The sequence below is a fragment of the Lithobates pipiens genome, unplaced genomic scaffold (genome assembly GCF_037356315.1).
Source record: "Lithobates pipiens isolate NorthernLeopardFrog02 unplaced genomic scaffold, aLitPip1_a1.2 Scaffold_16, whole genome shotgun sequence".
NCBI lineage: Eukaryota > Metazoa > Chordata > Amphibia > Anura > Ranidae > Lithobates > Lithobates pipiens.
The window spans coordinates 135,112,547-135,139,216 of record NW_027507748.1 but is presented as its reverse complement, the minus strand read 5'-3'; the positions used below and the strand labels follow the sequence as shown (position 1 = coordinate 135,139,216).

The following is a 26,670-nucleotide window of genomic DNA, read 5'->3' as shown; positions in this document are numbered from 1 at the left end:
CGGTGTGCAGAGACGGACCTGTCATCTTCCTGCTCTGCGGGGATCGTCGGAGCGATCTCCGCTGAGTAAGCAGATGTTCACGGGGTGGATCATCACGGATCCGTCCCGTTTTGAAAGATACCTTAAATCACACTTGTTTAATAATAATAATAATAATAATAATAATAATAATAATAAAAGTAAATAGAACAAACATAGTCAAAACATAGCCAGAGTTCAGGAACCAGAAAGGATATTCAGACAAGCCAAACGTCAGGGAACCGGGGATGAGCGTAGCAAATCGGCAAGCAGGATCTGGAGCCAGATGGGATGTTAGCCAAGCAAGTCTTTTAACAGGCTTGTAGGCGATAGTCTCTGTTATGTTGAATAAGACTAATGCAGAGTGCAGGACTGACGAGCAGGATATCATAAACAGCTGAGTAACTGTGGTGTGATAGGAGCTGGCAATTAGCCAACAGCAGAGTGGCCAGCTCAAAGAAGGAAGGGCTGAGCCCAGCTCGGACAGGGAGGCAATTTTTAGAGGCTATTTCAAATGCTAAAATGCCTGAGAACTGCCTCCAGTGTGAAAGGGGTCTTATAGATGACATCATATCCAGGGGCAAGGCTGGATCTTATAGGTTACATCTAGAGATGTCCTTGGTTGTGTTCAACGATCCCGTCAGGAAACCGACACTGCTCACCACCAATCACTGCCAGTGAGACATTTCCCAGTCCGTGCAGCTGCGGGCGGGAAATGCCTCACTGCCTGGGATTAACGGTGTGCAGTGTCAGCTTCCTGGCGGGATCAGGCAGGTGGGACTAGGATCCCAAACACGCTTGAGCCCATCTTTAGTTACATCATATCCTAAGACAAGACTCGGTCCTATAGATTACATTGTATCCAGGGACAAGCCTTGGTCCTATAGGTTACATTTTATCACTGGACAAGCCTTGATCCTCTAGGTCAGTGGTTATTAAACCTCAGTGCTCAAGTACCCCCAACGGGCCATGTTTCAGGAACTTCTGTTAGATAAAATAGCTTGTGTCAATACCATGTCATTGATATTGATTTTAAAGCAGCTATGCAAAGTAAAGGAAAACCTGAAAACATGGCCCGTTGGGGGTACTCGAGCACTGAGGTTGAGAACCACTGCTCTAGGTTACATCATATCCAGGGACAAGCCTTGGTCTTATAGGTTACTTTGTATTCACGGACAAGCCTTGGTCCTATAGGTTATGTTGTATCCCTTGATCCTATGAGTTACACCATATTCTGGGAGAAGCCTTTGCCCTATAGGTTACATAGCATCCCTGGCTGACAGCAATGATGACTCACTGGTTTTAAGGACATGGAGGATATTGACTACTGAACAACCAGCAGCCCTGAGCTGAACTGTCACATTGAGCAGTGGTATGGTATACCGTTGCTAAATATTTCACTTTTACTGCAACTGGAAGTTCATCTGTGTTAACCACTTAAGCCCCGGACCAATTTGCAGCCAAAGGACCAAGCCCCTTTTTGTGATTCGGCACTATGTCGCTTTAACTGACAATTGCGCGGTCGTGCGACATGGCTCCCAAACAAAATTGGTGTCCTTTTTTTCCCACAAATAGACCTTTCTTTTGGTGGTATTTGATCACCTCTGCGTTTTTTTTTTTTTGTTTTTTTTTTTTGCGCTATAAACAAAAATAGAACTTTTTGCTATAATAAAAATCCCCCAAAAATATATATAAAAAAATAGTTTTTCCTCAGTTTAGGCCGATACATATTCTTTTACATATTTTTAGTAAAAAAAAAAAAAAAAAAACGCAATTAGCGATTATTGATTTGGTTTGAGCAAAAGTTATAGAGACCTCTCCTCGTTCTTCAGCTCTGTGACCCGATTGCGGGACACCAGCGGCGATCGGGTCCACTGGTTTCGCGGCCATGGTCACGGAGCTCAGGACTGGGTCAGGTCCCACGGAGCTCAGGAGCGCGTCGCCAGCAGCGAGCTCCCGACCCACGGCTGGGCACTTAAAGCGAAAACGTACCGGTACATGCTTGTGCCCAGCTGTGCCATTCTGCCATATATGTGCAGGAGGCGGTCCTTAAGCGGTTAAAATAAGGTGCTAAAAAGCACCCTAAATACTGCAAAATAAAAATCTTAACCCACGTGGCATTTAACATGTATTTTTTTTTTTGTGAATTGCATGCTCCTAAGTTAAAGTGATATTAAAGTCTTATTTAAAAAATAAAAATAAAAAACGTAACCACTTGGCCACTGGGCACTTATACCCCCTTCCTAACAGGCCAATTTTCAGCTTTCAGTGCTCTCACATTTGGAATAATTACTCAGTCATGCAACACTGTACCTATATTACATTTTTGTTCCTCTTCCCCCCCCCCCCCCCCCCACAAATAGATATTTCTTTTGGTGGTATTTAATCATCACTGGGTTTTGTATTTCGTTTTTGCACTAAGTGAAAAAAACAGAATTGTTTTTTAAATTAAAAAAAAAATGCATTTTTATTCGTTTCTATTATAAAATTTTGCAAATTAGTATTTTTTTCTTTATACATTTTTGCCAAAAATGATACTGCTACATATCTTTGGTAAAAATAACCCAAATAAGTATATATCTGGTCTGTGTACGTCTACAAGCTATGGTGCTATCATTTCTTGAGATGCTAACAAGCCAGGAAAGTACAAATACCCCCCAAATGACCCATTTTTGGAAAGTAGACATTTCAAGGTATTTTGAGTTTTATAAAGTTGAGATATATATATATATATATATATATATATATATATATATATATATATATTATAAATTTCAGGCGATCTAGGAGCATAAATTACACATATAATTTCCTGACAACCTATCACACATTTGAAGGCCCTGGAGCACTAGAACAATGGAAATACCCACAGAAATGACCCCATTTTGGAAAGCAAATACCCCAACATATAACCTAAGAGGTATTATGAGTCTTTTGAACATGTAATTTTTTTCCACAGGTTTTTGGAAAATGTGGAATGAAAAAGAAACCCTTTTTTTTTTTTTTTTGTTTTTGTTTTTTTTTACACAAAGTTGTCCATTTATAAGATATTTCCAACACATAGCATGTGCATACCACAAATTACAACCAAAACACATTCTACTACTCCTCCTGAGTATGACAATACCACACGTGGGAGACTTTTCCACAGCCTGACCACATACAGATGCCCAATATGGATCCACTGATAGGTTGGCACTTATGGGCACTGTAGTGGCACAGATGAGCACTGTAGTGGCACTGATATGGCACTAATGGGAACTATATTGGCACAGATGAGCACTTTAGGGGCAATGCAGATCACTGGGGGGCACTGTAGTGGCACAGGGGCACTGTAGTGGTACAGGGGACACTGATGGGCACTGTAGTTGTACAGGGGGCACTGATGGGAACAGTAGTGGCACAGGGGGAGCTGTGAAGCACAATAAAAATCAATTAGACTTATTGTGCTTCCCTCGATATCTCTCCTCTCCTCACATGCTGTATCGGTGTGAGGAGAGGAGAGAGTTTAACCCATACATGACCTGGATATTTACAATGTGATCGCTCCATCATTGTACGTGGTAAAGGGCCGCTGTCATTGGCCCTTTGCTGTGATCTGGATACTTCTACGTGTGCGCCCCAGGGGGTGCGTGGAAAGCGCGAGTTCGGGAAGATGTCCCTGGACGCCCTCCCAGAACTAGCTGACTGCGCTGTAGCTGTCTTTCAGTTATGGCCCGGTAGCCAAGTGATTAAATAACAAACCTGTTAGCATTACCTGCTCTGTGCAATGGTTTCCCCTCGTCGGGTCCCATGCCAGTGCTTCTGGGTGCCCCCACAGCAAGCGGCTTGCTTTAGGGTAGTAATGGCGAAACTTGGCACCCCGGATGTTTTGGAACTACATTTCCCATGATGCTCATGCACTCTGCAGTGTTGTTGAACATCATGGGAAATGCAGTTCCAAAACATCCGGGGTGCCAAGGTTTGCTATCACAGCTCTAGGGAAACCCAAGAAGGCACGATCCCTACCTGCAGCTCTGTGTGTTCATTCATACATGGAGCCGTGTCTCCACGTCCCCCCCCCCCCCCCCCGCCCCCACCCTCCATCTCCTGATGGCTCACTGGCTGTGATTTACAGCAGCAGGAGCCAATGGCTCACACTGCTGCCAAAAGCCAATCAGGGGAGCGAGTCCCTGGAGAGGCAAGTCTCCCGTGTACATCGCTGGACCAAGATGATGCTCTGGTAAGTATTTGGCGGGGGCTGCTGCACATTGAGGCTGGTTTCACACCTATGTGAATTTGATGCGGGTTTCTCCACATCCAGTTCGCATAGTATGAGAATGTGACTGGCTCTCTATGGAGTCGGTTCACACACCTCCACAACAGCTCCAGTGCGAATTGCACAGGAGTCCTGTGTGTCTTTTGATCCATTTCAGGTCAGAATTCTGCCAAAAATTAGGGCTGAAACTGTGAATGGGGACGCACCAGACTGTGAGCCGGAGAGTGCGGCGGTGTGAACCCAGCCTAAAGGTTTTTTACCTTCCTGCATAGAATACATGAAGGTAAAAAACCTTGTGCCTTTTACAAGTACTGCATGAGTTATTTTAACGCTAATACTTGTGCGGTATTTAACCCTTAGTGAATTGAGCCCACTCTGCCTAGATTTCTTCTTCTAAATCCCAGGTTTTTGCTGTAAAATCTGAAATAAGAATTCGTGTCGCTTTTCAGTACACACAATGTACCTTCTAGAACACATGATACAAATTTCAGTTAGTTTTCTGTTGACACAATCAGGTTCAAGCGGAGTTCCCGGATTTATTTATTTTTTTTAATTTTGACCCCTTTCACACCGAGGGCGTTATGCAGGCACTATAGCATTAGAAATAGCATTAGAAATAGGGCCTGCAATCTGCCCTCAATCTGCTGCTCCTTTGTCTCCAGTGTGAAAGCCCCGAGGGCTTTCACACCGGATCGTTGCGCTGGCAGGACGTCAGGAAAAGTCCTGCCAGCAGCTTCTTTGGAGCTGTGTTTTTATAGCTCCTCCACCGCTGCGCCCCATTGAAATGGGGCAGCGCAGCTATACCGCTGGCAAAACGCCGCTATTGCGGTTTTAACCCTTTCTCGGCTGCTAGCGGGGGGTAAAAGCGCCCCGCTAGCAGCCGAAATGCGCCGCAAATCCGACGTTAAAACGCTGCTAAAAATAGCGGCGTTTTACCTCCGACACTATAGGCTCAGCAGCGTGAAAGGGGTCTAAAAGTCAGCAGCTACAAAAAGTTTAGCTGCTGACTTTTAATAAACAGGCACTTACATATTCCACAGTCCAGCGATTCGGCCGCATGGAGCCCTGCTTCTACCCCCCCTCCCTTCCTTGGCACCTCCATTGATACTGTGGGAACCCGACTGTGATAGCTTGCGGCTTCACGGCCGGGCACACAGTCGCGCTGCATTCTCCTAGTGGACAGGCAATCTTCTGGGACCTGTCACGTGTCCCAGAAGATTGCTGAGAGAGAAGGGCTGCCTAGGGGGAGAGGAGGGGCAGCCTGTAGCCAGAACCAGGAAGTCCCCTTCAAAACTAAGCACCCACCCCCCCCCCCCCAAAAAAAATGGTAACGTAAGGGGGTGAGGAGTGCTTAAAGTGGAAGTTCCACTTTTGGGTGGAACTTCGCTTCAATTTGCATTTTTACAAACTGTAGTCAATTGCTAGGTAAACTAGAATATACTGTACATTAATATTCCTTTTTACAGGTGATGCATGTATAGCAGATGGAGAGGGTTTGGAAACCTTAGACAATACAAGCCCTAGAAAAAGGTACGTGAAATCCTGTTTTAAATAAATTCTAAAAGCACAAAATATATAAAATTGCTGAAAAATATTGTTTATCACTTGAAAATGAATGTGCTGTCTAAGTGTGAGGGCCCATACACACTTGTGCGCTGCAGTAGTGCATGGTAAAATGTAAACGCTCTCTCAACGCATGTTGCACAGTAATACATCTGTAATATATTGCAATTTACCAATCCTCGACCCATTGACAGAGGGTATAACAAATGTTAATGTCTGAACACAATTTTGCAACTTTGACATGTTATTAAAACTGTACATATCATCATAACTACTTTGTGTATCCAGATGAAGTAAAAGTGAAAACTAATGCAGCCACCAGATCTAAGAATTGATAAGCTGCAATATAATAAATGTTTTCTAATCACTTTAAGGCCAGGATTGGTAAAAATATAATCAGCATCTACAATGGCGTTGGATAAGTTGTGAGCTGATCACCTGTGTTAATTTTTTTAAATTTTTAGGTTTAGTCCTAGTCTTTTAACTAAAATGCCATTTTTTAATTAGAGGTGCACCAAATGGAAATTTTGGCACTGAAAATGCAGGATGCACTTGGCCGAAAATTACAGGTTTTAAAAATATTTTTATATATAATTGTATTATATTTGATTATTTTTTTTTTTTTAATTAACATCATGAATTTAAGAGCACTTTCACACTGAGCTGCGGGCAACATTAGCAGTAAAGCGCCACTAGTTGTAGCAGTGATTTACCATCGCTTTAGCGGCGCTATTCACCTATAGCGGGCACTTTTATCCCCCGCTAGCGGTCAAAGAAAGGGTTAAATGCACCAGTGTAGCACCTCTGCCAAAACGCTTTGCAGGCGCTTCGGCAGCAGTGCCATTCATTTCAATGGCCAGGGGCGGTTTAGGAGCGGTGTATACACCACTCTTCCACCGCCCCAGAGATGCTGCTTGCAGGACTTCCACACACTGGAGGCATTTTTCAGGTGCTAAAGAGGTCTAAATGAATATGAATTTATTGTCAGCCATTATTGACACCTTTAGCACAAGAAAAACTCATGAAAATTTTAACCTTTTTAAATTCTATGTATGTGTTCACACTGGTCCGTTGCACTTCCGTTGTGGTGTTAAAAATCTTGCTTGCTGCATTTTTGGTCAGTTAACCACTTAAGGACCGCCGCATGGCAATGTACGTCGGTGCAATGACACCGACAGGCACAAGCACGTACATGTACGTGCTCGCCTTCCAGCAGGTGGGGGGTCCAATCGGACCCCCTCCCGCTGGATGCGGCGGTCCGTTTCGCTGCAGGAGCGATCCGGGATGAGGGGATGGCCACCCCCTCTCGATCGCTCCTGGCGAATGAGAAGCTTCCCCCGCTGTATATAGTAAACACAGGCAGGGAGGAAGTGATGTCATTCTCCTCGGGTGATCTTTTTGACCGGACTACGAGGAGAACACTGAAAGTAAGTGTGCACCAAACACTACACTGACATGTAGACACACATAGGCACACAAATCCCCCCCCCCCCCCAGTCACAGTGTCACTGATTGCAGTGATCATTTATTTACTGATCACTGCATTTAGTGTCAGTTGTGACAGTAAAAACTGTCAGGGCAGTTAGTGTTAGGTCCAGGGTAGCCCCCTACCCCCCCAATAAAGGTTTAACCCCCTGATTGCCCCTAGAGTTAACCCTTTCACCCCCTTTTGCCAGTGTCACTAAGCAATCGTTTTTCTGATCGCTGCATTAATGTCACTGGTGCCGCTAAGTAGCTAGTTATTTTTTTAGGTTCACCGCCAGGTTTTTATAGCGCTAGGTACCCCAATATACTACCCAATAATGGTTTTAACCCCCTGATTGCCCCTAGTTAACCCTCTCACCCCCTTTTGCCAGTGTCACTAAGCGATAATTTTTCTGATCGCTGCATTAGTGTCACTAGTGTTGCTAGGTAGCTAGGTATTTTTTTAGGTTCACCACCAGGTTTTTATAGCACTAGGTACCCCCATATACTACCCAATAATGGTTTTAACCCCCTGTTTGCCCCTAGTTAACCCTTTCACCAACAAACACCGTATAAGTGTCACTGGTGACGCTGGTTAGCCAGTTAGTTATTTAGGTTCCCCGTCAGGTTTTTATATAGCGCCAGGGACCCCATATACTACCTAATAATAAAAATTTGAACCCCCCTGATTGCCCCTAGTTAACCCTTTCACCAGTGATCACCGTATAAGTGTTACGGGTGACTCTGGTTTGTTAGTTTGCTTTTTATAGCATCAGGGCACCCACCATTTGTTACCCAATAAAGGTTTAACCCCCTGATCAACCAGCGGGTGATATCAATTAGGTTTTAGGGTCAGGGTCTGCGTCGCCCCAGGCAGCGCTAGGTTAGTGCCAGTACCGCTAACACCCACGCGCAAAGCATAAACCTCCCGTAGTGGTATAGAATCTGAACAGATCAATATCTGACTGATCAGATCTATACTAGCGTCCCCAGCAGTTTAGGGTTCCAAAAAAACGCATTGTTAGCAGGATCAGCCCAGATACCTGCTAGCACCTGTGTTTTGCCCCTCTGCTCAGCCCACCCAAGTGCAGTATTGATCGATCACTGTCACTTACAAAACACTAAACACTTAACTGCAGCGTTCGCAGAGTCAGGCCTGATCCCTGCGATCACTAACAGTTTTTTTTGGTAGCGTTTTATATTTAAATCCAGAAGGTAGTGCTTAGTTTTCGGGGTCCCGTACATGGCTAGGCTCCCAAAAAGTCCCCCACATGTGGTATCGTACTCGGGAGAAGCAGCAGAATTTATTTTGTGGTGTAATTTCACTTATGTCCATAGCATGTGTGAGCAATATATCATTTATGCCGCGTACACACGTAGCGGACTATCCGACGGACTTAGTCTGGTGGACTTCCCGCCAGACTGTTTCCGTCCGACTTTCCGAACGGGCTACTTGCCCACACACGGCACTTTTTCAGCGGACTAATACGGCGTACTAAGTCCGCCGTACTATCCGCCCTACTTTTGAAATGAACGGACTCGCCCACACACACGGAGGAAAGTCCGCTCATTTCGAGCGGGTCTCCAGGTAGGTGGGGCCCGCGAAGGAGACGTCGCTGGCCCCGCCACCTGGCATGGGCTTAAAGGGGAATCCCAACGCTGAAAAAATCGGCGTGGGGGGTTCCCCCCAGGTCCACATCAGACCCTTTTCAGAGCACGCTACCCGGCCGGCCAGGAAAGGGGGGGACGAGCGAGCAGCCCCCCCTCCTGAGCCATACCAGGCCGCGTGCCCTCAACATGGGGGGTGCCTTGGGGAAGGGGGGGCTGCGCCACGTCTCCTTCGCGGGCCCCGCCTACCTGGAGACCCGCTCGAAATGAGTGGACTTTCCTGCGCGTGTGTGGGCGAGTCCGTTCATTTCAAAAGTAGGGCGGATATTACGGCGGACTTAGTACGCCGTATTAGTCCACTGAAAAAGTGCCGTGTGTGGGCAAGTAGCCCGTTCGGAAAATGTACTCTAGTTTGTAGACGCTATAACTTTTGCGCAAACCAATAAATATACGCTTATTGACATTTTAAGACATGTGGCTGAATACATTTTGCCCTAAATGTATGACTTTTTTTTTTTGTTTTTTTTTTTCTCAAAATTTTTCGGTCTTTTTCCATTTATATCGCAAAAAATAAAAATTACAGAGGCAATCCAATACCATCAAAAGAAAGCTCTATTTGTGGGAAGAAAAAGACGCAAATTTCGTTTGGGTACAACATTGCATGACCGCGCAATTACCAGTTAAAAGTGCGAAATTGTAAAAAGACCTCTGGTCCTTAGGCTGACAATTGGTCCGGGGCTGAAGTGGTTAAAAAACAGCACCAAAAACGCAGCTCCTTGTTGAAACTATAAGCACAGTAAAATTGTGGTAAAATCGTGAGTTTTTGGTGCCAGTATCGGCACCTTTTTCTCTTATTGGCAAAATGCTGATAACACTATTTACGCCCGATCTGTTTCGGCAGATGAAATTTCCGGCGCATCTCTAATTTTAATTTCACAGTAGTCATATTTTAGTCCTTTACCTTTTTTTCTTTTTGTAGTGATGTAGATGTGAACGCACCAGCTGAAGGTCAGCTCCACAATCATGCAGGATTAAGCTGCAGTGAAATACCTGGTCCATTAGAGATCACAGCGAGGAAAAGGAAACAAGAATCATTGACCCCACTGCAGAAATATCATATGAGGCACTTGGCTGTGACAAACATTTGCTCCCAGATGTGGTGTGAACAACAGATGGTGTACAAAATTGAGCAGCCAATAACTCTCAGACCAGCAAAGACGGCTGCAATGAATGAGGGATCAAGTATACATTTAGCCAGAGGTGAGGCATTTCCTGTAATTTGTTTTGAATCTCTTGTCTTCTTTTGAAATGAAAATTTAAGTTTATCTCCACTCATAACTAAATGTATATTTAAAGTGGTTCTTCGCCCTGTATGAAAAAATACAATTACTGTAGCTGCTGACTTTTAATAAAAAGGGATGCTCACCTGTCCAGGGGTCCAGCGCCATTGTCACCGGAACTGGTTCTTTGCCGGTCACTGCATCCCTGGCACTGACATGTTTACTGTGGGTAGCCGGCTGTGATTCCTTGCGGCTCCTCTGTGCATGCACAAGCCTTGTTGCACTTTGTAAATGGTCCCGCAGAAGGTTGTGGGTGGGAGGGGCTAAGCTGTGGCTCATCCATGAGGGTAAAGCCCACTTCTGCACTTGTCCAAAAGAGGCTATGGCCTGGATAGATGCTCGTTTTGGGAAACAACCTAGACAACACCGCAACTAATGCTGTACTCTGTAGCTTTTCTTCCTCTCTGCCTCACTACTGATGTCTCCTGAAGAAAACTTGAGCACCTGTGGGTCACCCTATTCTTTTTGCCTCCCACACTCCATTGCTACAGATGACTTGAGGACTGCACCCACCCCTTCTTTCCTTCTTTGCTCCATATGGTGCAGATCAATCAAGCATGGTTTATTTGGGCATGCTTGGTTGAGCTGCACCATATGGAGCACCTTATTCCTTATTTTACATTTTGATAATGTTGACCATCCATTCACCATCCTTTCGTGGACGGGTCTTGGACGCATTTGGCTGCCGGTTGTTGGTTCCTTTCGGTCCTGCGATTTGGGACTGCTCATCGATTATCACATCTTCAGAAGGATTACGAGCTCATTTGACCCACTGCCATATGGTAGGTGGGACCATCACAGCTGGTAAGAGTACCCTACAGCCCCGTACACACGAGAGGACTTATGTCCGACAGACTTCCGAAGGAGTTCCGTCGGAGTTCTGCCGGAGTTCTGACGGACTTTTCGGCTGAGTGGACTTGGCCACACACAATCACACTAAACTCCGACGGATTCGAACGTGATGACGTACGACTGGATTTGAATAAGGAAGTTCATAGCCAGTAGCCAATAGCTGCCCTAGCGTCGGTCTTAGTCCGTCGGAATAGCATACACACGAGCGAATTTTTCGAAGGGACCGGGTCCGGCGGAGTTCCTTCGGAAAAATTTGAAGCATGTTCCATATTCTAAAGTCCTTCGGACTTTGGCGAGTCAAAAGTCCGTTGCAGCCCACACACGATCGAATAGTCTGACGGAATCAGTCCGTCGGACTTTGGATGTTGAAAAGTCCGCTCGTGTGTACGGGGCTTACCGCTTCCATCCCATTGTTCTGAGGTGTCCACAGGTTTACCGACTGGTCTACCGGGACCATATATCAACTATTCCATCCGGAAACTGAGTTTAAAACTTTTCCATTTTTTTCATACACTTGTTATATGGACCATGTCCCACATCCTGTTGTGTTTCACTATCACTATTTAGTGTTTACACTTGTTTTATATTTCACAATATCTTACTTTTGTATATCGTTTGCTTTATATTCATCACCAGTGTTTGATTAGCATCACTATTGAATTTAGGTGCAATATATATTTTGTCACCTCTTGTTCTCATTTGTATGAGTACAAGTTTGAGTGTTACACTTAATTTTCCACATATTGCTTGAACTTTGTTTTGGGTGTTAGCTGTTGCATTTGATCACTGTTTTATATTTTGGGTTTAGCGCAGTATTCCACCCCCCCCCCCCCTCTTCTTCTTTTTTTTTTTTTTTTTTCATTATATGTTGTATTGCATCTACCCATGATCCTCCCTATGGTGTTATGCTGTATATGATTGAATATGACTAATGTGCTAAAACTGATCTCTTGGAATGTCAGGGATTTGAACACCCCTCCTAAACGGTCCTTGGTATTCTCCTTCCTTAAATACAAGCCACATATTGTCCGCCTTTAAGAGACTCACCTCACCAATGCTAAACTGCGGTCCCTTAAATGCCCTTGGTTGGTTACACAGTACCATGCCACACATACCAACTACTCCTCTGGGGTTTTTATCCTGCTAGCAAAATCTCTCTCGTGGGGGAAATCTTGTGGCTTTAGATGGATCCAGAGGGAAGATTCATTATACTTACTATCTGAATTATATCCATAATATTTACACTAGTGAACGTATATGTTCCTCCCCCATTTTCCTCAGACCTGCTTTCCAATGTATCCCTGATGCTGCTGTCTAGAATCCCTGGCCCCCTGCTCTATGTTGGGGACTTTTAATGCTGTTCTTGATCCTGCCATGGACAGCTTGTGGGGTGGGGGTGAACCCTACCCTTCATTTATTGACTGTACCCAGGTGTATGGTCTCACTGAGCTGTGAAAGCACCCAGAGGAGCAACGTTTTTTCTTGCCACTCTGACTCCGTTCACACTATGTCACTATGTCACGTATAGATCTGGCATTTTATACTGTTGAAGTACTCCCGATTGTGCAGGCCCTTCCTACCTTCCCCTTAGGGTGTCTGATCATGCCCCCCCTTTCTGTGGATCTCCTCCTGCTAAACATGAGTACTTTTGTCTTGGGCTGAACTCCCATTGATTGGAGAATGAGATCGTACAGATTGACTGCAGGAAGAACATTGCGAATTATTGGCGTACAAATCAGAGCACCGTTGGGTCCCCAACTGCCTGGGAGGCTTCTAAGGCTGTGCTATGAGGCACCTTTATGTCCATTACTGGAATTCTACGCAAGAACACCCAGCAGTGCACTGAAGATCTAGAAAATAAGATGGTAGCTGCAGAGGCAGCATATATCCTGATCCGGCTACCCGGACCTCATGGCTACATAGTTACATATCTAACTAGGCCGGACCGTACTCCCATCTCTATCCCTAGGATTCAAACTACTCAAGATAGGATTAGCGATGTCCCTCAGGCGATAACAGACACCTTCCTCGCCTTCTATCGTGATTAATACACCAATTGATGCCCAACTGGATGACTACTTGACCCAGACGGTGCTTCCCCGACTTTGTGACCAAGACCGGATTGAACAGGACAAACCTTTCTCTGTTGAGGGAGCTCTCCCTGGCAATTTTGCAGCTCCCGACTCATAAGATGCCGGGCTTGGATGGATTTCCGACTGAATGGTGTGCACAATTTCGACACCTTGAGTCGTATCTTACTCATTGCATATAATAAGGCCCTGAAAGATGGAGTGCTCCCTCCTCCTATGAGAGAGGATTTAATTATTTTGATACTCAAACCATGGAAATATCCGCTCAAATGTGTCTCTGATGCCACGTACACATGATCGGAATTTCATGGCGGGAAATGTTCGATGTGAGCGTGTTGTCAGAAAGTCCATCGAACATTTGCTGTCAGAATTTTCTCACACAAATATTTGAGAGCAGGTTCTCTAATTTTCCGACAACAAAAGTTGTTGTTGGAAATTCCGATTGTGTGTACAACGTACAAAATTCCATGCATGCTCGAAATCAAGTACGAGTGGCGCACTGGCTATTGAACTACCTTTTTTTTTTTTTTTTTTTTTTCTTTTATAGTCCCATCGTACGAGTTGTACGTCACCGCGTTCTTGACGTTCGGAAATTTCCAACAACATCTGTGTGACCGTGTGTATGCCAGACAAGTTGGTGCCAACATCCTTCGTTTAAAAAAAAAAAAAATTCACGCTTTTGTTGTTGGAAAATCTTATCGTGTGTACACGGCATAGACCTATTTCTGAGGTTGTTGTGAAATTTGGTTGGGAGTGATCAAGGGGAATTTATACCAGGCTGTTCAACCAGAATTAATATTCGTAGATCATTCCACAATTTGACAATTTATACCTCTACCCATGTGATTGTGTCACTAGACACTTGTAAAGCCTTCGATAGTGTAGAGTGGCCTTATCTATTTCGGGTGTTGCAACTGTATGGGTATGGCCCTCGACTCATAGCGTGGATACAGCTACTCTACACATCACTGCTTACCCGACTGAGAATTAACTCTGAGCCCTTTCCAATTACTAGAGGCACCAGGCAGGAGTGTCCCTTATCGCCCCTCCTGTTTGGTTTGGCTATGGAGCCCCTTGCTGTACGGATCCATAGCTCTCCGAATTATTAAGGATCTTCCTATAAATGAGATTGAAGAGTGTTATATCTCTCTATGCTGACGATACTCTAGTCTATCTAGTGGAAACTCCTACATCTCTTGATAATCTCTTGTCTGAAGTTAACACGTTTGGTGACTGTTCTGAACAGGGATCAATCTGTCCTATTTTCACTAGATCAAATTGTACTCCCGCTGATTCACTCAAACTCTAAACTGCAAGTTGCTACCTCCTTTTAGCTATCTAGGTGTTAGTTTAGTTACCATTATCCTTCTATATTGCCAATAATCTATGCCCCCTACTGCTACAACTACAGACACAGACCAAGCAGTGGAAAGATCTGCCCCTGGATCTCGTGGGGAGAGCCAATGTCCTTAAAGTTACTTGCTTAAAGAGGGATTCCACCTACAAAAAAAATATTAAAAGCCAGCAGCTATAAATACTACAGCTGCTGACTTTTAATAAATGGACACTCACCTGTCCCGGGTTCCAGCGATGCCGAGGCCGACCGATCGCTCGGCTCTCGGCTGCTGCCGCCACCATTCTAGGTGAGGGAATCAGGAAGTGAAGCGAATCGGCTTCAGTTCCCGGTTCCCTACTGCGCATGTGCGAGTCGCGCAGCACAATAGGAATTGTCTGCGCTGTCTCTGAGACCCGTGTGTGTCCCAGCAGACAGCGTGGCAGGACAGGAAATGGCGTAGACTCCCACGGGAGTCTATGCCCGGAAGTGGGTGTAAATACCTGTCTTTGACAGGTATCTCCACCCCCCTCCCCCCTGAAAGGTGCGAATTGTGACACCGGAGGGGGGGAGGGTTTCCGATCAGCGGAAGTTCCACTTTAGGGTGGAACCCCGCTTTAAGCTACTGTATGTTATGGCTAATTCCCTGTGAAAAATTACCAAATCTATTTTTAAAAGCATTGACTCCATCTGTATTGAGTTCCTTTGGAACGGGCAGTCCCCTAGAGTTGCACTAGAAACTCTGCACCTCCTCTCACATATGGCAGGTCTGGCATTCCTTAACTTCTACCTTTTACTACCTAGTATCCCAGCTGGTTAACATTCATGATTGGCTCCACCCTAACTGTAATGATGAATGCACCACTACTGAGGGAGCCGTAGTTTCCTCATTTGAGACACTCCACAACATTGTCTATAGGGTATGTACACAACTTGGACCGGGCATTTCGATCATCCAAACCATCCTCTTCCCAATTCCAAATGGTAGTGGCAAAAATGTCTATTGATTCATGGCAGACCTCCCCCCAACAGTCCCTTGTGGTTCAACTCTAACCTTAAGGAGTTATGTTCTATACCTGACCCCATCAGATGGACATCAAAGGGAGTGAAATACCCATGTCATCTATATACCCCCCCCAGGGTTTTAAATCATTTTGATTTAAGGCAGCACCGATGGGCACAGATAAGGTGGCACGGATGGGCACTGATAGGTACCACTGATAGATGGGACTGATGGGCACTGATAGGTGGCACTGCTGGGCACTGATGGGCGGCACTGCTGGGCACTGGTAGATGACACTGATGGGCACGGATATGTGGCACGGGTGCAGCACCTTTGTTAAGGCAGATTGTGGGCACTGCTGGGTGGCACTGCTGGGTGGCACTGTGGGCACTGCGGGGTGGCACTATGGGCACTGCTGGGTGGCACTGACGGAGGGCACTTACTTTTTTTATTGTTGCATTGGCAGGGGGCAGGTGGGCACTGACAGGGTTGCAGGTGGGCACTAGCAGTGCTGGCCATGATCGGGACTGATGTCCCGATCACGAGCGCCGGTGATCGGCTTTTTTTTTTCTCCCCGCGCTGACAGCGCGAGGAGGAATAATAGCCGATTACCGGCTCCGTTATATCACATGATCAGCTGTCATTGGCTGACAGCTGATCACGTGATAAGGGGTCGGGATCGAGGGGTCTAAGAGACTCGCCGATCACAGAGCGCGCCGCGCGCGCCCCTCAGGGGGCGCGCAGGCCGCTCGTGCACGGGACTACGTCAATAGACGTAGTCCCGGAAAAGGAGATCCGCGCTGTAGCCGTCAATTGACTATAGCGCGGATCTCAAGTGGTTAAACGAGTATTGGCGGTGACCAGCGACCTTCTAATGGGACTGCGATATAGTGGCGGAAAATCGAACACCTAACTGACACTTTTTGGGGACCAGTGACACTAATGCAGTAATCAGTGCTAAAACGATATGCAACTAACGACCCTGGCAGGGAAGGGGTTAATATCAGGAGGCGATCAAAGGGTTAAATGTATGCCTAAGTCGTGCTTACTAACTGTGGAGAAAGGCAAAGATCTGTGTTCCTACTTGGCAGAAACGCGGGATCAGTACCTTCTCCTCTGACAGAACGACAATCTGCCTTGTTTATATAGGCAGATTGTCTTTCTGCCTCTGTACTCTCCAATCAGCGGGCACCGGGGGACATCGAGTCTGTAGTACCCACCGCTGGGCCTCCCGCTGTGTATAATCACAGTGGGTGCAGGTCACTGGCGGCGTGCGCCCCAGACCCGAAAGTGTCAGATTACGTCTGGCACAGAGTGGCCGCCCTGCTGCAGTAAATGTACGTGGGGCAGTCGCTAAGTGGTTAAAGTGGAACTTCATGCAGAATCTAAAATCCCTGCATCTATAGGCACCAGGGATCTAGCACCAATCTCTCTATACCAGTAAAGAAAAGATGAGTATCCATACCATTTTGGAAGCCGCCCTGACTCGCTTCGACCCGATTTTCAGTGGCGGAAGCTCTGCAGAAGACATGGAGGACAACGGCTGTGAAATGACAGGGAAGTGACGTCCCCCATAGACTTACTATCGGGCTTCCATTGTCCTTCGTCTCCTCTGCACCCGCCTCTACAGTGAAGCTGTGGCTGACAGCTCAGCACGGGATCCGGTCACAGCGTGTCAGATCGGTTTCCAAAAAGGTATGTGTATATTCATTTTTTTTTTTTTTTCTTTAGTTTCTTTACAGGGATAGAGAGGTTAGTGTTTAGATCCCTGGTGTCTATAGATGCAGGGATTTTAGATTTTATATGGGCTTCCGCTTTAAGTAATGTCTCTCCGATACATATTTTTATTTTATTTGCACCAATACTTGTAATTGCACTTTCAGAACAAGCTTTCAGAGGTGTTCGCTTCTTCTTTATTCTATAGAGCTGCAGAGCAGAATGCAGTGCCTGAGTATGTAAAGAGAAAATATGGTTACTCCCATATACTACAGTAAATGTATATTTGATTACAAATTTTACATATATTTATAGGTAGAGCGGTGGGCATACTGTAGGTATGTAAAGCGAATTACTTTGGTTTGTTTATTTAAAAAAAAATTGAAAACTATATATCCCTTAAATTGCTTATGGACAGTAAAATTATGAATTCGAAAAGTGGTTGTAAACTCTCCCCCACAACTTTGTCCCATGTAAATCAGCATAAAAAACCCTAATGAACACTGCTTGTAGATATCTCCTTACTTGCTTAGTATTGTTGTAATCCTTTTTGTTCTGTAGAATGAAGTCACTGAGAATGCCCAGATCTCCCCTGATTTATATGCTTATCTATCTGTTATCAGGACTTCCTACGGCACACAGCACTGAACTCCCAGGCGGCTGCTAATCACTCAGAGCTTCCTCCTACACACCATGTGACCTCACATACAGTCTAAACTTGGCCATCACTGCAGTCTTATCAGCTGAAGCTGATAAGTCTGACAAAGGCAAACATTAGACATTGGCACAAGTAAATACTATGAAATAAACAAGCAAGTAATGAACAGGAAAGCAGGGTTGCCATAGAAACGTTGGATTGAGAAGGAGGCTTGGTTAACAGTACAGGAAGTGCTCAATGTAAGGGTGGAAATACACTCCACTGTAGACTCAGAAAACAATACGCTGCCTAAAGCCGCGTACACACGAGAGGACTGTCCGTCCAACTTAGTCCGCCAAAACACATTTCAGCGGACAGTCCGCTCGTGTGTGGGCTTCAGCGGACTTTTTCAGCGTGCAGTCTGGCGGACTAAGTATTTCGGAATTTCCGTAATATTGTTCGTCCAACTTTTGGTTTCAGCGGACAGTCCGCTCGTGAGTAGGCTAGTTGGACGGACTAAGTATGGCACATGCTCAGAAAGGATTTACACGGCGAAAGGTTGCATTGCTGTGTATTGGACGTCGTATTTCTAGTCCCGTCGTACGTGCTGTACACGCCACCGCGCAAGCTTTCAACGGACTGTTTGTTCATCGTGTGTGGTCAAGTCCGTTCATTCGAAAGTAGGACGGACTGTCTGTCGGATTGTCTGACGGACTAAGTTGGCCATACAGTCTGCCCGTGTGTACGCGGCCTAACCCCTGGAAATAATTTTTTTTTTTTTTTTTTTTTTATGTATATTTATTGAGAAAAAGGTTTTTGTACAACAGATGAATTTGTGCATTCCGATACAAATAATCAAAATTGACAATGTAACAGCAACAAAGAAAACCACCGCAGGCGGGATATAAAATGTTAACAGTTTAATACAGCATGTCAAAAGGTAAGGGGAAAAGGACACACCACGAATCTACCAATAAGGATATGTAAATAGACCAAGAGATGTATTTGTATTTGCGGGAGGGGTCGTGGAGTATGAATCCCAAGATCAAACCTGAGAAAAACATTCCCGAGAGTAAAGAGCCATAAATTAAGGAGTCGTCTCCGGGTTAAACGTGGAATTGTCCCACCTGTCCCATATTTTAGAAAACTTAGGTAGAGAGTCTTGTACCAGCGCAGTCATACGTTCCATCCTGCGTATGTATGCAATTGCAGAAATTAGCTGCGGCTGGGACGGAGGGGAGGGGGACAACCAAAGAGCAGGAATCACTCTCTTGGCAGCTAGGAGAATATAGGCTGTCAGTTTCTTGGCGTGCTTAGATAACGCCGCGATAGGTAGGCCTAACAAGTAGTGTTTAGGGTCTAACGGGATACTACCTCTAAAACAGATTGTAGTAGAGATTGGACCATAGACCAAAAAGGTATAATCAAAGGGCAGCTCCAGAAAATATGGTAATGGGTGCCCTCATCTCTTAGGCATCTTCAACACAGCTTAGATATGGAATGATCATATTTATGTAACATTTCAGGGGTCTTGTACCAAAACATTAGTATCTTATAGGCCGTCTCTCTCTGCTCCACACATCTGGAGACTTTAGAAGTAGAAGTCCAAATGTCCTGCCATTGAGAAATGGTTAAGGGGGACGGTAAAATTGTAGCCCATCTTCTCATGTAGAGATGTGTTTCCGTGGTGGGCGAGGTTGAATTGTGGAGGACACTATATATAGAGGATATAAGTCCTTTCTGGCATGGACCTTGGGAGCACAAAGTTTCAAAGGTGTTAGGGTTGGCCAAAGTCAGGTCAGGGGATCTGGAGTGGAAATAATGTTTAAATTGAATGTATGAAAAAAAAGAGTCGATCTGGAATGTCATATTTATCCTGAAGCTCAGGAAAGGATAGGAGTTTGCGAGATACCGGATGCACCAGATGGCGAACTTGGAAGATGCCAGACCTATACCAAGGAAACATATTCTTCACCGAGAGGCTGTCAGGCATATCTGGATTAAAAATGACATTCAACAGGGGTGAGCATGGAGAAGAGAGAGAGAGAACCGTTTGTGACACTGTTTCCATATGGAGAGAGTAAAAAGCATCGGTCCAAGGCATATGCGCCTAAGCTGAGCCATAGAGGAGGTCAGATCAGACCACAGCATGGAGCAGGGATGGAAGAAATACGTTTTTTAAAGTTTCTGTAAACAGTAAGTAATATGCGATTTGGGCTGGATTACAGTGGCTATAGTCTGATAATTACTTATTATAATGGACTAAATGAAAAGAAGCATCAGAGTGGGAGAGTTTACTTCCTCTTTAATAACCTGTTTCTACGTCCATTTTATTTTATTTTATTTTTTTATTTTTTTTGCATTAAAGGAATAATTCCTGCTTGTGTTCTCAAGACAGGACATTAGGTGAATTCTCCCCAGTGGGGACAAGGACTAAAAACCTAATGTTTTCACGCTATTTCTAAAGCTAGAAAATGTTTTGTTGGTTGTTTTTTAATTTAATTTAATGCTAGCCAGAAGCACTTTGATAGCATTGGACCAATTCTGACAGGAGCCAATGAACCTGCAGGGTTCCTGCAAGAAAACCAGCGTACCCAGAGGAAAACTCGTGCAACTACAGGGAGAACATGCAAGCTCAATGCAGTTCTAGTCCAAATGCATGTCCTAGTCATAATTTGAACTGAGGACTAAAGTACTGCAAAGTATTGTAGTAACTATTTAAAGAAAACTGGCATAGCATATGTAATATTATTCACACACCTATTGATACATTGTGTAGATTTGCCCAAGTAACCATCCACTTTTTTATATTTACTAGAGTTGGAGCTACATGATGTCGTATCGGTGACTACACAGACTCGCGAAGACATCTGGGCAATAAAATGTCTCAATATTTTAGCAATGATTCCGGTTTTACAGTCTGGTAAGTTAAAAACACAGGTAAAATTATAAATGTTGGACAATTGTACTTTGCAAACAATCATAAAAAGATGTATTACTCAGTTTAACCACTTGGTGAGGCAAATGCAAGCTTTAAGTCAATGTTCACAGTTTACTTCACAATTTAGATTATAATCATATTATTTGCTAGCACTTAACTAATTGCTATTTTCCCTCCTCGATCCATGACGGCAAAGCACGAGAGAGGGGATCTGCATACTTAAAAGGGACAGGAATGGAAAAATTATCCGTTCAACTCCTAATACCCAATAGTTTCCTGTCCCTTTCAGTTCAGGAGCAGATAACAGAGTCGGTTGACTTGTGAACTGAATTGCTAGATCTCTGTACCTTGACTGACCTTTCTTCCTCTTACATGGTAACCTCGGATGGGGGCGACCACAGTGGGAGCCAGCCAGTTAGTGAGTTTGGTGATGATTAGCAGGTATTCCGCAGGACCCCTCCACCTTTGGTCACCAGTGATAAGCACTGCAGATGCAAAATCCCCAGGGCAACGCAGGTAGCAGCCCGTTGGGTGTCCCAACATCTACCTTCCACCTGTTAATGGGTCTGGGTGCCAGGAATCATGGCTGAAGAGCACTGTACTTACATCATCAAATGCTCCTGAAGTGCACAGACACCGCCCCATAGGGATTCTTGGGTGGCCTCTGTGATGTCACAGGCTGTATGGCTCTTCAACTGAGCACAACACAAGTATGACATAATGCGCCTGTGCATAGGGGTCTGCATCAATAAAATTTGGTTCTGGAGGTTACCAGATCCCTATGACCCAAATATAGACTCAGTATGAATTATAAGTGGAGGTAACAACATGGCCTCCTTATGTCGGGGAAGGTCCACCGCTATAAAAGCACCCATGTACTGTAATCCAGAGGCTACAATATGGACACAAATAATGCTATGGCACTTCATAGAAACACAGTTGGTGCCTCTGGTCCTTTAAGAAGTCCTACATCTCTGTATAATGTAAGGCTACTTTCACACTGAGGCGCTTTATAGGCACTATAGCACTAAAATCTCAGAACCTGTAAAAAGTACCTCTCCTGTCACTCCAGTATGAAAGCACAAAAGTGCCTGCATACGAAAACTGTGTTCAACCACACATGTGAGGTATTGCCGCAATCGATAGAGCAAGAGCAATAATTCTAGCCCTAGACCTCCTCTGTAACTCAAAACATGCAACTTGTACAATTTTTTTAAATGTCGCCTATGGTTATTTTTAAGTGTAAAAGTTTGTCGCCCTTCCATGAGTGGGCGCAATTTTGAAGCGTGACATGTTGCATATCAATTTACTCTGCGTAACATTATCTTTCACAATTTAAAAAATGGGCTAACTTGACTGTTGCTTACTCTTATTTTTTTTTTTTTTTTTTTATTCAAAACTTGTATTTTGTCCCCAAAAAAGTATGCTTGTAAGACCGCTGCGCTGGTGTGATAGAAGGTATTGCAACAACCGCCATTTTATTCTCTAGGGTGTTAGAAAAAAAAATGTATAATGTTTGGGAGTTATAAGTAATTTTCTAGCAAAAAAAAAATATATTTTTCCCAAGTGTTCTTCCAGGACAGCCCTTGAGAGATGGAGCTCCTCCCATCGACACAGGAAACACATTGCCACAGTTCAAAAGGCGGTCCCTCAGGTCCCTGGTCAGTCATTTGTGTTTCCTCCGTCGGAGGAACATGTTGCCAGGAACCTGGAGGCCCCTCTCAGGGGCTGCCTGAGAACCTGCAAGCCTAAGGGACCGGGTCCTGGTTTATGGCTGCAGTTTGGGTCCATACCTTTTTTTCTTTGGCTCGGGTACCGTCCAGCTGAACCGGAGCAGACCCGTTACCCTCCTCCTTCCAGTGCCGAGGTGGCCAGGGGCAGAATGACGCCAGTTTCCCCCAGGAGTGGTGAGTGGAACCTTCCATCTTCCCTCCTCGTTGCAGGGGGTCGGAGACGCCGAGCGTTCACTTCCGGCGGAACCGCGTCATCACTGCGTGCCGAGACTTCCGGTTCCGGGTCTCTAAGGGTACAAGGAGGAGAGGGAGAGCCAGCGCTGTGCCTGTAAAGCCCGACCAGCGTCCAGCTATACCGGATTAGCGGCGGGATTCGGAGCGTCAGAGGGGGACCATGGAGGCTATTCCCCAGGATACTCCGGCGGAGACAGGCACCAGCCAAACCCAGGTAGGCTGCTGGGCATGCTATTACTCTGGTGGAGTGGTGGTGTTTGTAGGCTGGGCCCTGTAGTACCCCACGGTGGCGGTTTACTCACAGTGAGGTTGTTTGTTAGTGGTGATTCTAAGAGGGACATGGTGCTGACGCTAAGAAATCCTTTGTCTTCTTATTTTCAGGCTAAAGAGATGCCAAGGGAAGACAAGACAGGCCGCAAAAAGTGTCCTAATTGTGGGAATAGGTTGTCCTCTGGCTCTAACAAAGCCCTATGCAAGCAATGCATTGCAAGCTTGCTTAAATCTGAGGCAGATTCCCCTTTAGCAAAGTTTTTGGGCTCCTTTAAAGAGGAAATGGCGTCGACCTTTAAGTCCCTCCGGGAGTTAATCACTGACGTGGGATCAGCTGCAGCTGCCTCCACGAGTAAAACAACTATAATCTCATCCTCACCATGCCTTACAACACCCAGCTCAGGGGAGCCCCGTATGGTCAGGGAGCCTAGCCCCACGTTGATTAGCCCCGAATCCTCTGACACTGACTCGGGTCAGGAAGAGGATCAAGCAGCATCTAAAGCCTCAAAATATAGATTATCTCTCGAGGAAGTAGATGAGCTAATGGGGGCTATCTATGATACGCTGGAAATTGAGGAGGAAGAAACTCAGTTATCCAGACATGATCAAATGTATGAGGCTCTGGGGAAAAAGAAAGCAAGGGTTTTTCCTATACATAAGGTGCTTTCTGACCTTGTCCTTAAGGAGTGGTCTGAACCAGACAAGAAGGTTTTCTTTCCTAAATCCCTTAAGAGAAGGTTCCCTTTTGATGAGAGCCCAGAGGCGGTCTGGAATAAAAATCCAAAACTAGACGCCCCTCTGTCCAAAATCTCAAAGCAGGCTGATCTGGCCTTTGAGGATATGGGCCACCTGAAAGATCCCATGGACAGGAGAACAGACATTGTCTTAAAGAGGGCCTGGGATGCCTCTATGGCAGGCTTAAAACCAGCTCTAGCCACTTCCTGTGTAGCTAGAAACCTGGAGTTCTGGTTATCGCAACTACAAGAACACTTAAAGGCAGGCACTCCTAGGGGGGAGCTTTTGAAATCTTTCCCTATGCTTTTTAAGGCCACCAGTTTCATCTCTGACGCCTCCACGGACTCCGTTAAATTTACGGCTAAATCTGCAGCACTTTCAGTGGCAGCAAGGAGGTCAGTATGGATGAAAACCTGGGGGGGAGACACGGCGTCTAAAACCCGCCTGTGCAGCGTCCCTTTTACAGGAGATTTAGTCTTCGGGCCTGAATTAGACTCCGCCTTAGAAAGGACGGCGGACAAAAAGAAAACCTTTCCTGCAAAAAAGAAGAATTTTCAAAGAAAAATTTTTCGTCCCTTTAAGGAACCCTCTAAATCAGAGAAGAGTTCAACCCCCAAAAAACATTGGTCGGGACATAAAGGGAAAGGAAAAGGGGGCATACTGTTTAGCCGCCCCAATCAGGATCCCAAACCCCAGTGACGTCAGGGTTCCTGTGGGAGGAAGATTAAGCAAATTTCTTCCTCAATGGGAAGAGACAACCTCGAACGAGTTTGTCTTAAACATAATAAAAAGGGGTCATGCGCTGGAATTTCACAGCAACCCTCCTTCCAAGTTTCTGGTGACAAAGCTTCCAAGTCACTCAGAAAAGGCCAGGGCCTTACCTTTACTAATAGGGGAAATGGTAGATCAAGAAGTATTGATACCAGTCCCTATTCAGGAACAAGGGGACGGTTTTTACTCGCACATCTTTGTGGTAAGAAAACCGTCAGGGAGATTCAGACTAATTATGAACCTCCGTCCACTGAATCGCTCCATCCGTTACAAGAGATTTCGGATGGAGTCCATTTATTCCATAAAGAATCTCCTGCAGAAAGAGACATTTATGGCAACCCTGGACCTAAGGGATGCTTATCTGCACATTCCAATAAGGGAGGAATGCCAGAAATTCCTTCGGATGGCAGTGCAGATAGACACAAAGGTTTACCACTTTCAGTGCAGAGCACTTCCCTTCGGTCTATCATCCTCTCCGAGAATCTTTACCAAGGTTCTCGGAGAGGCTTTAGTTCCTCTGAGGCTTCAATCAGTCTCAATTATCCCCTACCTAGACGATCTGCTCCTAACAGCCCACTCAGAGAGTCGTCTTTCTCAGGACCTAGAATTGACTCAACTCAGTCTGAGTCGATTAGGGTGGATTGTCAGTCAGGAGAAATCCAAGACAACCCCAACACAGGAGATCCTGTATCTGGAGATCTGGAGGAGGAGGTATCGATCCCCTCAAGGGTAAAACGCTCCCTCTGGTGGTGGAAGGACAGGGAGAACCTAAACAAAGGGGTTCATTGGGTCCTTCCTATCACTTCAACACTAACAACGGATGCGAGCAGTTGGGGCTGGGGAGCCCACCTAGGCTCAAGCTGGGTCCAGGACAAGTGGACCCCGGAGGAGAAATGTTTCTCTTCCAATTGGAAAGAACTAACAGCAATCCTGAGAGCTGTTCTAGCTTTCCACCCCGCAATACAGGGTCACCATCTACAAGTCCGTTCAGACAATACGACGGCTGTAGCATACATAAACAAACAAGGAGGAACCAGAAGTCCTCGTTTGATGTTGGTAGCCAGACGCATTCTCCAGTGGGCAGAAGCCAATCTGGAATCCATTTCTGCAGTTCACCTGAAAGGGGAGCTGAACAACAAGGCGGACTTCTTGAGTCGACAGAGGATTTCGAACCAAGAATGGTCCTTACACCCAGAGGCATTCAATCTCATAACAGCTCACTGGGGAGAACCAGAGGTAGACCTTTTTGCGAGCAGGAAAAATGCAAAGGTTCCCAATTTTTTCTCGCTAAACCCAGGAGATCAACCCCTGGCGGTAGATGCCTTGCAAACTCCATGGACTTTCAGTCTGGCGTATGCATTTCCCCCTCTTCATCTCATTCCGAGGGTCCTAGCAAGATTCCTCAAGGAAAAAACCTGTTTGATTCTAGTAGCACCTTTTTGGCCCAGGAGACCGTGGTTCACAACGTTGCTACAATTGACAGACTGTCCGCCTCTAAGACTTCCCTACAGACAGGACCTCCTGTCGCAGGGACCTCTTTACCATCCGCAGGTCGCCACACTGAAGCTGTCAGCGTGGTTACTGAGGAGGAAATCTTAAGGAGTAAGGGCCTGTCAGACGAGGTAATTGCGACCTTACTACAGAGTCGCAAACCAGTCACGAGAGCTATTTACAAAAAAGTCTGGAAAAAATTCAATAGCTGGCTGAATGGCCGGGACATAAATACGGCTAATATTCTACAGTTTTTACAGGAAGGTGTAAACAAGGGTTTAACCCTAAGTACTATTAAAGTACAGATAGCTGCCTTAAGTGTATACCTAGATGAACGCTTACAGGAAAATCCTTTTGTCGCTAGATTCTGTAAGGCAGTCGCTAGACGCAAGCCAGTCAGAATCACAAAAGTCCCATCCTGGGATTTAGCAGTTGTGCTAAAAGCTTTCTTGGGGTCACCCTTTGAGCCTATCTCAGAGGCCTCCCTAAGGCTTATTACCTTTAAGACAGTTCTCCTGGTGGCAATCACTTCAGCCCGTAGGGTCAGTGAAATCCAAGCACTTTCCATCAGGGAACCATTCCTACAGATCCTAGAAGACAGAGTCATTCTAAA

At 45.4% G+C, this 26,670-nt stretch overlaps 1 protein-coding gene and 1 long non-coding RNA gene across 2 annotated transcripts in view; one reads left to right on the top strand and one right to left on the bottom strand.

Annotated features, from left to right (window-relative positions):
- LOC143982082 (uncharacterized) overlaps positions 1–26,670 on the bottom strand; it is a 195,413-nt gene that overhangs the window by 153,031 nt on the left and 15,712 nt on the right. The window lies entirely within an intron of this gene.
- Positions 1–26,670, top strand: part of EXO5 (exonuclease 5) — a 43,330-nt gene that overhangs the window by 3,136 nt on the left and 13,524 nt on the right. Inside the window, exons 2-4 of the mRNA XM_077480487.1 lie at positions 5,743–5,806; positions 9,891–10,171; positions 20,701–20,805. Coding sequence (XP_077336613.1) covers positions 5,743–5,806; positions 9,891–10,171; positions 20,701–20,805 — 450 coding nt within the window. The remainder of the gene's footprint in view (positions 1–5,742; positions 5,807–9,890; positions 10,172–20,700; positions 20,806–26,670) is intronic.